Source organism: Apteryx mantelli, chromosome 7 (assembly GCF_036417845.1).
Source record: "Apteryx mantelli isolate bAptMan1 chromosome 7, bAptMan1.hap1, whole genome shotgun sequence".
Taxonomy (NCBI): domain Eukaryota; kingdom Metazoa; phylum Chordata; class Aves; order Apterygiformes; family Apterygidae; genus Apteryx; species Apteryx mantelli.
In genome coordinates this window covers 21168582-21181668 of record NC_089984.1, presented here as the reverse complement: position 1 = coordinate 21181668, position 13087 = coordinate 21168582, and the positions used below count along the sequence as shown (strand labels likewise).

The following is a 13087-nucleotide window of genomic DNA, read 5'->3' as shown; positions in this document are numbered from 1 at the left end:
TTTCCCCACAGCAACAATCTATAAAATTAATCAGAACGCCAGTACCAATAATCAAAAAGGGGGGAAAGAAAAAAAAAAGAGAGAAAAAAGCTTGATTTTGTTAACCACAAGGCAGTGGGGAAAAAAAAAGACAAAAAGATTTTTACAGGTACAAGAGTGTGATGTTTAAATGCAGGTATGAGGTTTTAATATTAAGATGTCTATATTCACACGTTTTACAAGTGTCATTCAAAGTACAAGTGGTCTTGTGGATTACCTCACAACAACAAACCAACCTCACTTTAAAATTCTCTTCTCCTTCACTCCAACTAGCTTACTAGCATTTTCTGCAAGACAGAAGGAATATGGAATCCTGATAAAAAGCCTCCCTTGCATGACTTTTAGGCCACTTTTAGGTAAGCCTCAAGAGAAAAATTTACCAAATAAACAGAAGGCTTTCAACAAAGAAATGGGCAGTGAGGACTGGCAAGCAATTTTATCTAACTGATTATTTCACAGTTAAACAGCAGTTCACCTCAAAAAAGACTGTCTTTATATTGAATTTCCCCCATACTTTGATTAATAAATAGCTAGGCTCATATGAATCTTTTGAACAAAAATCCAGTATCTTCTTATTTCCTTTACTCGGATAAGTGGACCACTATCAGCCCAATGTTCCAAAAAAGAAATGCCTACAGGACCCCCAGGGAATGGGTACACAAGCCATTCCTGTCAGAGCCTGTGTTACTGCTAGAAGTATCTATCTTATGTTCACTGTTCAGCTTCACTGAGGATTAGTGAGGCCTCTAATGCCACCAGTGCATGAAGCAGCAATTATGCAGCCATTTCCTGCTCTCTTCTCCAATACACAGAAAAGTTTGACCATCACTCTCCTTGCTCTTACAGAAGGCCCTGGATCTCAACATACTCAAATTAAAAGGTGGAACAAGACATCAAACTTGTGCTTTTGAAATCAAGCTCTTACGATTAAAAAAACCTCATTTTTATGTTTACATTAAAAATTATGTTAACTGATACACGGACTTAATTCACCTGAATTTTGTAAGACTTTTACTGCATAGCAGAATGACTTTCTTTTTTGTCTTTTTTTTCCTTTTTTTTTTCTTTTTTCTTTTTTTTTCTTTCTTTCTTTCTTTTTTTTTTTTTTAAGAGTAACAGCCCATGACTAGCAACTGGACACATGCAATAACTGTTTTTAAAAGTTTTTAAATGCCACTTTATCACTCACAATGACTACAGCCCATGCTTTCTGGTCATCATCTTCCATACTCTGAACAGCATACCTGACTCAGAAATCCCAAAACAATACTCCCTCGGATTTTCTGTGATGATTGTTGCCTGTGAGACAGCTCTTGGAGATTCACCATGTAGCCTACAAGCCCTCGTCCTAACCCCTACCTGCTGGGGCATTCTCTGGCAGTGAGAAGTGGCAGTTCTTTTCTCTTCCCCACTGACCAACACTTTGACTATACGATGTAGCACAGCAGTTTGGCCCACACTTTCATTCATTTCAACTGAAAGGCAGTAACGAAGTCAAATGGAAGCTCTGCTGTCTGTGCCACAGCATGGTACTACCGGAAAGACTCTACAGGAAGCAAGTACTTCTTTTTACATGCTATTATTATAGATAAAGCACACGACCCTCAACTGGCTACTTCACAAAAATAATTACTGGAAAAACTGGGTAAATAGTGCGAACAGTGTTATAAAAAACCTAACAATCAAAACCACTGTCAACATACAGAGATCTCCTATAAAAAAGAGACAGCCTCCAAATACTGTCATTCCTGTTTCTTTAGGTAAGATTCCAGAATTTTCATCCTATCACTATGCCCATTCCTGTTCTTACCACTTCTGTGTCCAGTCATCAGAGGCACGCATAACATCCACAGTTTTTCCCCTTCCTACATTAAATAGCTGCATTACTAAATTCAAACCCAAAGAAAACTATCTTATTGATCCCTTTTAACATTATTGTGAGCTAAATTTTGAATATACTCATGAGTTACAAGTATACATTGATATAACCTATTCATCTTCTTCTGTCTTCCCCCCCCCCACTATAAGAAAACTAAGCATACTAACCGGACAGTTTCGTAAGTCTCCCATAGTGCTGGCATTCTGTAGTAGCTCTCCAAACATATCTGGAGTGGGTTTCTCTCGTCTCTCCAGCATACTTATAGCTTGATTGCTTCAGTATAGAGAAAGCATGGAAAATGTAAGTTTAATAACAAAATTTAATAACAGAATAAAAACACAAAAAAATACATCAAGTAAGAATATTTAAGTTTCACTTAAATTTTATGACAGTGAAGCTTAAAATTCACAATATAAAACTGATTAAATATCAGGTATTACTACTATTTTCCTGTTCTTCTAATAAATAATATTCTGATATACAATGTCTGCCAGTAACCTAAAGAAAAACTGGAACAAGATGGAATGTCAGGCAGCAGCCACAAGGGGGAACGCAACCTGGGTTTACAGTGCTCTTCATACACTGGTCAAGTGGTACCGTTGTTGACAGAGATCTGCAAGAGAAGAGCAACTAGCAGTTTCCAAGACAACCTTTTCCAGCTCTGTAACTACATGCCTCTCATCCAGGAAAACAAACGAAGAGAATTTCTCACCTCAATAAAAACTTCAAAAACAAATGAACAACTGACTTCTGCCTTTATCAGATTTAGGCAGCTTTTAAAAGAACAGCCATCTACTAAAAGAGAGATACACTTCTCTCCTCTAGAATACAGGCAGCAGAACTATTACAGGGCTGGAGCTATTGCTTTGTGCACCGTCTCCTTTAGAGAAAGGTCATGGTGACTAAGGGAGTCCCTCAATGACAGGAAAAAGCAAGCGTCACATCCATCTTCAACATGGACAAGAAGGAGGATTCGAGAAACTGCAGGCTGGTCAGTCTCACTCTAGTCCCTGGGGAGATGTTGGACAAGAAGGTGATTGAGAGCAGCCAACACAGATTTACCAAGGGCAAACTGCTTGAGCAACTTGATTATCTCCTACCATGAAATGACTGGCTCTGTGGAGGCAGGGAAAGTGCAACGAATATCACTTGGTCTTTAGCAAGGTTTTTGACACAGTGTCCTACAGCATTTTTGCAGCCAAACTGTGAGGTGTGGACTGGAAGGATGAAATACAAGGCAGACAAAAATCAAACTGGACCTTCAGGCCCACAAAATCGAAGCATAACCAGCAGTCTGTTATGAACGGTGTTCCTCAGGGGTTGATACTGGGGCTGATGCTATTTAAAAAATTTTTTTAAACAATCTGGAAAATGAAACAGAACACAACCTTATCAAGTCGATGGATGACACCAAACTAGAGGGAGCAGTCAACAGGCTGGAGGGCAGGGCTGCTACTCAGAAGGACTGTGAGAGGCTAGAGGAATAGGCTCTCGGGAACCTCATGAAGATCAATAAAGGAAAATACAGAGTCTTGCACTTGGAACAGAGTATGCTCAGTGCAACAGTACTGGCTGGGCACTGAGTATCTAAGGAGCCACTTCCCAGAAAGCTGGTGGACAACAAGTCAGACCTAAGTATGCAGTGCACACTCACAGTGATGAACACTAACCTAATACTGGGCTTTAGCACACAGGTTGAGAAAAATGATTACTCCTCTCTACTCAGTAATCATGAGGCCTCATCTAGAATATTGTGACAAGTTTTGCACCTCTCCACCTCCTTTCCAGTACAAAAGAGATAAGGATAACTGGAACAAGTCCAGTAGAGGGCCATAAAAGATGATTAGGGGGATGGAGCAGATGCCTTGCAAGGAAAGGCTGAAGAAACTGGGTTTGTTTAATTTGGAGAAAAGCAGGCTAAGCTAGGGGAGACCTAACTGCTGTCTTCAGCTAAATAATGGGGGTTACAGAGAGATGGTGCCAGACTCTTCATAGAGGGGCAAAGAGAAAGGACAAGAGGCAACAGTCAAAAGCTTCAGGAAGGGAAATTCTGACTGGATATAAGGACAGAGTGGTTAAGCACTGGAACAGGCAGCCCAGAGAGGTGATGGAATCTCCATCCTTGTAGGTTTTCAAAACTTCACTGGACAAAGTCCTGAGCAACCTGATCTAGCTTTGAAGTTAGCCCTGCTTTGAGCAGGAGGATGGACCAGATGTCCACCAAAGGTTCCTTCCAGCATAAATTATTGTGTTTTTTCTCTTTTCATATCTTGCTTCTTAACTCACCGAATCCGGTATTAAGATCTTTTTAAATATGGATGAGTCTTTGCCATCATAGTTAAACAGTTTCAGAAAAATCAACAACTAAGCACACTGATCCACAGCTAAACTGGTATCTTCTGCTCTACTAAACCCTCATACTCTCTATCATAGCTACCAAACCTCCACCAGCCATGAACAAACCATGTTCTGGACACTGAATCTTGTGAATATCAGAATGCCAGTATAAATAAGGCAAGTTCTCTTCCCTGTAAAAATCTCAACTCACCAAAGTGAGGTTGTAGAGATGTAATGTACCATCTGGATGAAAGGCAGTGGGTCAGAGGTGGCACCACAGCTAGTGCAAACACACTAAAGAAAAAGCAATATATTGACAATGTTAAACTAGTATTTCCACAGCACAACTTCTGCTCATATTTTTTTTACCATGATAACATGTCTTAGGAATGAAAATTTGAAAATGAGAATTGGTGATTTGTGTAAAGTAGATACTATTATCTCACCTGCTCAAACAAGGTCATTGCAAACTTCTGATGTGAAACACAATGTGGCGCAGTGCAAATATCTTCCTTTGTCTCATCTGCAATGTGGAAGTGAATTCGCATCAAGAGGTTTTCCTAGCCCAAGAGGGAAGAAAAAGTGAAAAAGCATTAAAATCAATTGAAATGCAGACAAAAGTTAATTAAATATAAATCACAAGAGCGTCTCAGATGCAACAAATAATGTTATAGTAGAAGTGTTATTTACAGAGATAGAATGCTCTTGCAATTTTTTGAGAGTTGCTTAGGAAACAAAAAGTCGGTATTTCTTTGATATAAAATGTCTACCATCTCTCTGATTTGAAACGCTACATCAAGCAACCAAGTATTTTATTTACCAGCAGAGATGAAGATTCTATCATGAATTTTTCTGACTGCTTCTTAAATATCAATGGGTTTGACAAAGTGCAATGGGCAGCGCAGCTCTGAAGTTTTAATAACAGCGGGCTGCCACTAGCTAGCAGTTAACTGCCTAATTCTTCCTCATCAACACAAAGTAATTCCAATCAATTTCTATATACTGCGAGGACTTTAAAATATGGTAAATAATCTACATTCTAGCAAGAGAGGCTGGGGACACTTAATAAATGAAGAAGCAGATCATATTCTGCAAGAAACAAAAGCATTAAACATTTTCTAGAAATTACTTCAGACAACTCCATCTGTTTTCACGTTCCCAGGAGTTCTTGTTCTAAGACCTCCTTTTCTTCCATTGTTGCCAACATATATCTGAGGGTGCCAGAAGTCTACTGCCACCTCTTCCAGCAGTAGAGTTTTCACTACCAGCTTGAGCTACCCAGATGGTTCATAAGTCTGAAATAACCAGGTCAAGATTAATTACTAGGCAAAATAGCTCTGCCCCAGTACAATTTTCTTTGAACTTTAGAATCTAAGCTCCTCTTCTGCTATTTAAAATAAATCTCTGCCTCTAGAGCTGAAAAGGTTGACTAAGTGAAAAGCTATGGAATTATCTCTGCCTTGAAGCTTAACCTCAAAAGAAAATTTTTACCAGTTTTAACTGTCATTGTGCCAGCATGGTTAACCTAACAAACATGCTTGTGGGGACTCTTACTACAGTATTAGATGGGCTATTTGGATCAGCATTCTAAAAACCAGACCTAAACCAGAAGTTCCCATATTCTGCTACATACAGACCTTTGTTCATGTGCTGGGCTGCATACAAATATTTGACAGAACTGTGGTGACAGGGGCTCCTATGTAGGTGGATCTAATTTGTTTCATTTTGCGGCTTTATTGGTATGATTTATTTCCATTTTAGACACGCTCAATAAACTATACTATTTTTTATACTATTATTCTTCCCTGTCATGGTATCATCCAAACACAGGGTAGCTTGAGGTATCACAAGTTCATTGTAAGTCCATTTAGTCTCAGAGAGAAACTACAAAACCCTCTATACATTTATCCCATTTATATGATTTCTTACAGTGCAACTGCCAAATTAGGTAGGTATAGGAAACAAGATTCTTTGTACGGAAAAGACTCCACTCTGAATGGTGCTTTACCTGAGAGAAGTTTTTACCTTGCAGTAGTAAAACCTATATATTTTTACTTTGGTTAAGAATTAACATCTTTCTTAACATCCACATAGGATACAAATGCCCTTGGCCACACCAGGGACACAATCATTTCCAGGAGGAGGACCAGCCAATAGGTCAGCAAGACAAAATTACCTCCTGATTAAGTTAAAGAAATTTAAGAGACTGAAAAAGGAAAAGGAGGAAATGGGGGTAAGGATAAGATCTGAACAGAATGGATGCCATGAAAGAGTTTTAGTACAGGAAGGAAGCAAGCGGGAAAACCTAAGACGACAGGATTTGTGTAAAAGCCATCTCCCAAACACACAGATGAGATAGATAATTAGCCTAAATAAAATTGTCAGATGGTTTACAAACAGGGTAAGAGAAATATTCGGAGTCAAACCTTTTGTTGTTGCTCATCTCCATTTGCAAACAATTGTGTTGTCTGTACTTGGATTTTATAAATAGAGGTTGAAGGGGTTGTATTCGGTCTTTTTATTTATTTTGACTTTTCCCTTAGCTAGAGTTTAGGAAAAGATGATTTCAGGATAACTGGCAAACAAAATGCCCTTTCATCCCTTTGAGGTGATTCATAAAACAAGAATCCTTCTTGCAGTGCCTAGCGTATCAGTACAATCACCAAGAGTATCCAAAAGATAACAAGGGAAGGAAGAATCTCCATCTATATCTTTATCTATATGAATGTTATAGAAGCAAGCAAGCAATTTGCAACTATTAACAATTTTGCTGGTACTGACGAAGCCTTTTTGGTAATGACTAGCCTTAAGTGTTTTCACAGGAGAAAACTGTATTGCTTCCTTTGATCAAGAACATAATGCTTGTGAGGTTTCATCATCACACCCCATATCAGAATTTTGCAAAGCACAGAGTTTTGTTTTTTTTAAAAAAAAACAATTCCTAGCTACACTTGAGACTGCAAGCAGTATATATGCAAAGATTTAACTGAAAAATGGATAACACTGGTATTTTCATTTCCAATTCACTAGCAACAGCTCTCAAACCAAATGTTGGTTCCCCACTGGAACACTTCAAGCGGGGGAATCTCTCACTTTTACAGGCCACATATGCAAAGTCTGTTGGAATTTGAGAGAAGAAAAAAAAGAAAGAAACATTGTCTAGTGGGTGTTTGCACCTATGCCTGTCAGACCATCTTTCAATTATACTCACAAAACACTCAGCAGCATCATCCATGATGCCCAGCTGGAAGCGTTGCTCATCCTGAAATGTCTTTGCAAGAGCAGTGCGTAGGGCATCAGAAGGCAATACCTTTTCACTGCTACATTGGAACTGGTTGAAGATACCCTAGGAAAAAAAGATTAAAGAAGCTTAGTTAATGTATTTTCCTACACATGACCCATAAATTATCTGAAAACAAACAAGAAACTCTTAACTCATTTTAATCAAGCAACACACAAAGATATTTTTTTGTACAGGGAATATAAGAGAAGATCCTAGAGGTTCCTCACTTGAAACTCATCTCTGTATCACTTCTTGCCCTTAATTATAGAAAGCTTCTCACTAGCATTCTTAGAATCTGTAGTCACTGGAAAAAAATAAATTTTCTCCTTTATCAATTCTTATTTGTTTCTTTTATCAGGAAATGAACAGGTAAACTGAGAGAAGGTTTGTCCAACTCTTCAGTCTCAGCAGCTTTGAAGAAGCTGAAAAAATGCAGAACATAGCTGTCATTACAGAGCCAACAAACAAACCTCAGTGTCTGTTCAGTTTCTGGCTGTAGGAACGGTAGAATTTACAGTGTTGACAGATGAGATAACACACCCATAAAATGCCCATTTCTCCTTACTGGTATTTTCATTCGTAGTGTGGTTGTGCTTATGGTGCTCGTTCTTGGGTAAGGGCCCACTGTGCTAAAGACAACAGCAATTCTAATACTGCATTTATTACAGTATCAAACAATGATAGGGAAAGTGTTAATTAAAAAAGAAGGCTGCAGGGCAAAAAATCTCACACTTCACAAATTTCAGACAATGCTTCTCCTCAGTTACTACCTATCTGTCTATTTACACACACTAACACATACAGATATATATAAAATGGAAAAAATGACACTCTTAATGATCCTGACTCCAATTTCTGTCACTAATAATAAAGTAAGTTTCATGTTTCATTAGTAAATTTTTTCAATGGACAAGAAAAAAAATAATCATAATTCCATCCTACTTCAGCACTTTTCATCAAATAATTTAAGAATGCCTGAAAATATTCATGACTGTGCTTTAGAAACATGTTAATTCTGGTTATCAGTGTCACTTCACAGATCTTGAAACCGAGGCACTTGCCAAGTGACCTGCATGCAACCTAACCTGGGGAACTGACAGAGTGGCCAGGACCCAAATTGCTTCAGCGAGAGCTCTGAAATGGCTTTGCACTCTTGAAAAAGCAGCTAAGTGGGTGGGTGGGGGGGGGAAGCAAGCACACCAAAACACTAATTTCCATCTTTGAGGAAAGGGTATACGTTACTTTGACTTTTGACACACCTATCAGTTAATATAAAGAGATTCAGTGAGGAAAAAGTGATCTTGATAATTTTAGGTAATTGGTTTTGAGCTTTTTACAAGATACTGCATTTTCTTCCACAACTTAATTATTTTTGTATCACAAAATAATCACAGTCATCACAATTAAAAACAACAACCTTCAAAAATATAAACAGCAGAAAATTATGAAACCTGTTACCACAACCAAGGCACACAAATGATTCAGAAATGTCAGAGAATTCTGGGAAGAATTTAATATGTAAAAATCAAGCAGTAAAAGATCCCAATACTATATAGAAGAATTCTTCTTAAAATTTATAATGGCATAGCACACAATGGTATAGTCTTCTTTAGGTTATGAGGACTGAAAAAAGGTCTTAAAACCAGCTGGAAATCATGCAGTTTAATCTAAGAAAGATCAAACCCTATCATGTCATTGCACACTGCATTTTGGAGCACTTCTTGGAACATAATATTTTTAGCTTATAGGAAGCCCAGGAAAAGCATCTCAAGTGGAGTCAAAATCACTTTGAACACAGTCTTTCTGTGCTGTTTTCCCCTTTATTTTTCAGGGCAGGTTCTTTGCTCACCTTTTCATCAGAACAGGTCTTTCTGGTCGCTCGGCCTCAGACAGAAAGGTGTGGCATTTCCTGCAGTTTCATCACTTTAAGTTATCTAAGTTGAATCTCTCTCCTTCATTTCAGATCTTGCCCTCAAGCTATACTGTTAATCACTAACATTTGTCCCATACACAGGTCTGAAAGCCAGCTGGGAGCAGCCCCGGAAAGCACTGCTGCTTCTGCCCCAGGAGTTTTCATGCCACTTGTATTCCAAGAGCTTCTGAACTTAATGAGAACTGAATGAATGAGAATAACAAGAACTTATATATGAAACATTCAAACTTCATTCTCTTTAAGAAACTTCTTTGCCTGAATTTTAAGATAGTGAGAAACCCCATTAGTGTATTCACAACACCGGTGTTCTCTCTAAATGAGTGCAGTCTAGTACAAATGAGAGGATGCTTAATGACAGCCAGAAGGTGAAAAGGCATTGCTATAAGCCTTATAAACAAGTCTTTTCTATTCTACCAGTTTTCAGTAACCAAAAGGAAGTGAGCAGAACCAAAAAAATACTGGCTTAACAGGAACTCTGACCAATTACTAACATTAAATTAGCAGCAATACTACAGATTTCTACACTGATGACCTGTTCTCAGCATGTCAGAAACTCAGCGAGCCAAGACAGAGAACAGCATGAGCAAGGATTTTTTTCAGATAGGAAGTATGCCTTCTAGTTACACTGCATTCCTGAGGTCTATGAAGAAGCCTATCTCCCTCCATATCTCCTTCTCTACGGATCTTTAAAGGTCTGAAAAGGGTAGCAGAGCCAGTAGAATTAGGAGGCACAAGCATTCTTTAATAGAAATATAAATTACAAAGGAGGCCATCTAGTTAATCCCCAAGTACTAAGTCACAATCAACTATACTTACTTACATAGTTGATCTTATGCCAACTTGCTCTCAGAGGCATCCAAATCTGGAAATTCCTTAACCATCACAGGCAATCTATTCCAGGGCATCACTTGTTTATTACCGTTCAGAAGATTTTTTCCTAGTTTCTAACTGGAATCTTCTCGTTCTATCTACTACAGGTTTGAGCTTCTGACACACAGCAAAACAAGGTCTTGCAGAGTAAGTGCTCTTCCTCCCTCCCAAAATCACAAACTTCCTAAAGCTTCAGAGAACAACTTAAGGTTTGAGACAAGGACTCCTAAACATACAACCATTCAAGTTGAAACCTGGCTTTCTACTACAAATTGCTAAAATTCACATGCATGATCATAAAATGAGTTGCGCTTCATTTGTTTAGAGGATTAAGACAGTAATTAGCATCTGGGGTAATTTGAGCAATCAACATTTTAGAGTCCTTATATTTTATTTTTAAATATTCGGAAGTTCAAATATCTCTGAATCCCTCCATAATCTACAAGGTCTCCTCCAAATTGATCTCTAACAGTGTTCGCAATCCACTGTCTCTCTAGGGAAGAAGTATTCAATTTGGGGTAAACTGACATCTGTAACATGTATCTAACCAGACTGATGGAACAAACCTCAGACTTGATCATATGCACATATGACTCCTTAATCAAGCATGTAGAAACAGGCTGGCATAAGAATAAATGGATGGCTGAAGACAACAGTCAACAGCTCCTGAATCAGATCAGTGTCTACGTACTGTAAGTTTGAGTTTTGTCCTTGGCAGCTTTCTGAGGACTAATTCCCCCTCTTCCAGCATTGTGTAGAAGTTCCTTCTGGAAGGCATACTGCGGCAGCTCTAGCAGTGTGAAGTTTCTTCTCAAAGAAAAAAAATATGTTCCTCCAAAAAGCTTTAGTAGTCTCCATTTTAATAGCTTCTGCATTTTAGCAAAACCTACAAATATTAACATGACTAATCCTCATCCTTCTCTCACTGGTCAACATACCAATATTATTCTTGCTCTCACTCAACTGGGAGAGGATTTTTCCATTTTTTAAACTTTCTCTTCAACTTCAAAAGCATGTTCTCCTTACTCCATTACATTCATCTGACTATTTTTTTCCTTGTCTACAGTACCTAATCTTTCATCCAGAACATCACACTCTCCTCTCCTGATGCAGCTTCCTACTCAGTACAACAACCTGTTTCAATAAAAATTCTGGCTCCTAAGATCATTTTTCTCCCATCCAACCACATCAGCCTCCACCCACAGTACTTCCACTAACTCCCATTTCATCCTCACATTTCCTCATGTTATATTTGCCTTCCAGGGCCCAAATATTTCTGGCCTTATTTGCTTTTGTATCTTTGGATTCCTTTCTGAATCTCCAAGCCTGATAAGAGCAAACCTACATACTCCATTTATTCCTTTCTTTCATAGCCTTTTTTGCATTTTCTCTCACACTGTGCCCGAAACATTAACACATCCTCCCCCTAATGTGGAATGTAAAGTCAGGCATCCCCTTGTTACCATCAAAATAAAATAAAATACATAGTTTATATAACATATATATAAAATACCTAGTTTATAAATATATACATATAAACATATATAAAAACATATATAGTTTATAAAACAAAATATATAGTTTCTCTGAGTTTTAGGTAGGAGGGTGTCAGAGAAAAAAAAAACAAAACAAAAAAGGCAAAAATCCACAGAATCTACACATCAATTAGGTGACAATTTATTAACCACTTGATCAAGATTTAAAAAAAACAAAATAACAGAAATTATTTTACAGAGTTTTGCTACTGTTTTACCCTGGAATACTGTCCTGATTTGGAAAGAGCACAAGACACAAGGATGAAATCTTTGCAACTAACCTATTACTTATTCTTTCACCCATTTCATGAACTTTTCGTAACAAATCTCTCCAATTCAAGTAACTGTCTAATCAGAACCATGAATTAGAGTCATTCCTATTCTTTCAAGTATTCTGATATCCTATTGTTCTCAGTTTTCACCTTAGAAAACAACATCATTTCTACACAGAAAATTCACATTCTTCCTGCTTTTGTTGCACATGACAAAATTGCAAAAAGAACAGCCTTACTGGAATTTATCAATCAATAGAGAATTCTTCTTTGTGAGGAACAAAAAACACTCTGTCCTATATCCTGGCACTATAGAGCTCCAAGTACAATCCCTGGAAGGAGAACAAACTCTCTGTGGCATGCTCAGTACAGTGGACGGATTTCCCCCTTCCTGCCCCCCTTCCAGCTGTGATAAACAAACACCAAAGCAAAGGCACGCTCTAGAAAATGAAAATAAAACAGAACACAGTAGACTTCAACATTAATAATAAATCAAAAAGCTGTTTTAGTGTTATGCCAGGCATGCCACATAGTGGTAAAGACAGCTGGTATACTGAAAAAAACTTGAATAATGCCACAGCATCTTAAGGAGCAGTGTTTGGGATTCCAGTACAAAGTCTGCAGTTTTTCCTTGTCTTTTTATATGAGTTGATGCAAAATTCCTTCAAAATAGCCAACAAACATATGTCTGGAATGATTTCAAGGTTCAGTCTATAGCCAAATAAACATAGCCAGGTAACATGGCAAGTTTTAAAACTACTTCACTTCAGAAATTTGTGCCACAAGTATCTTCACTAATACTTGATTTGATATCAGATACATTACTCAACTGTCCCATGATCTCTCATTTTCTAAATAAAAGTAACTTATAACTATAAATACTATTTATAGAGCTAGCTGAGCATTTACAGTAAATACTGTGTGTGACATCAGAATCCC

The 13087-nt window shown here is 37.8% G+C and overlaps 1 protein-coding gene across 6 annotated transcripts in view; it reads right to left on the bottom strand.

Annotated features, from left to right (window-relative positions):
* The window catches only part of USP54 (ubiquitin specific peptidase 54), a 103356-nt gene that overhangs the window by 33464 nt on the left and 56805 nt on the right, over nt 1–13087 (bottom strand). For all 6 annotated transcript variants that reach the window (XM_067299927.1, XM_013960261.2, XM_013960262.2 and 3 more), the window contains 4 exons: nt 7467–7601; nt 4702–4815; nt 4467–4549; nt 2086–2191 (listed from right to left, as the gene is read on the bottom strand). In XM_067299927.1, the coding sequence (XP_067156028.1) occupies nt 2086–2191; nt 4467–4549; nt 4702–4815; nt 7467–7601 (438 nt within the window). The remainder of the gene's footprint in view (nt 1–2085; nt 2192–4466; nt 4550–4701; nt 4816–7466; nt 7602–13087) is intronic.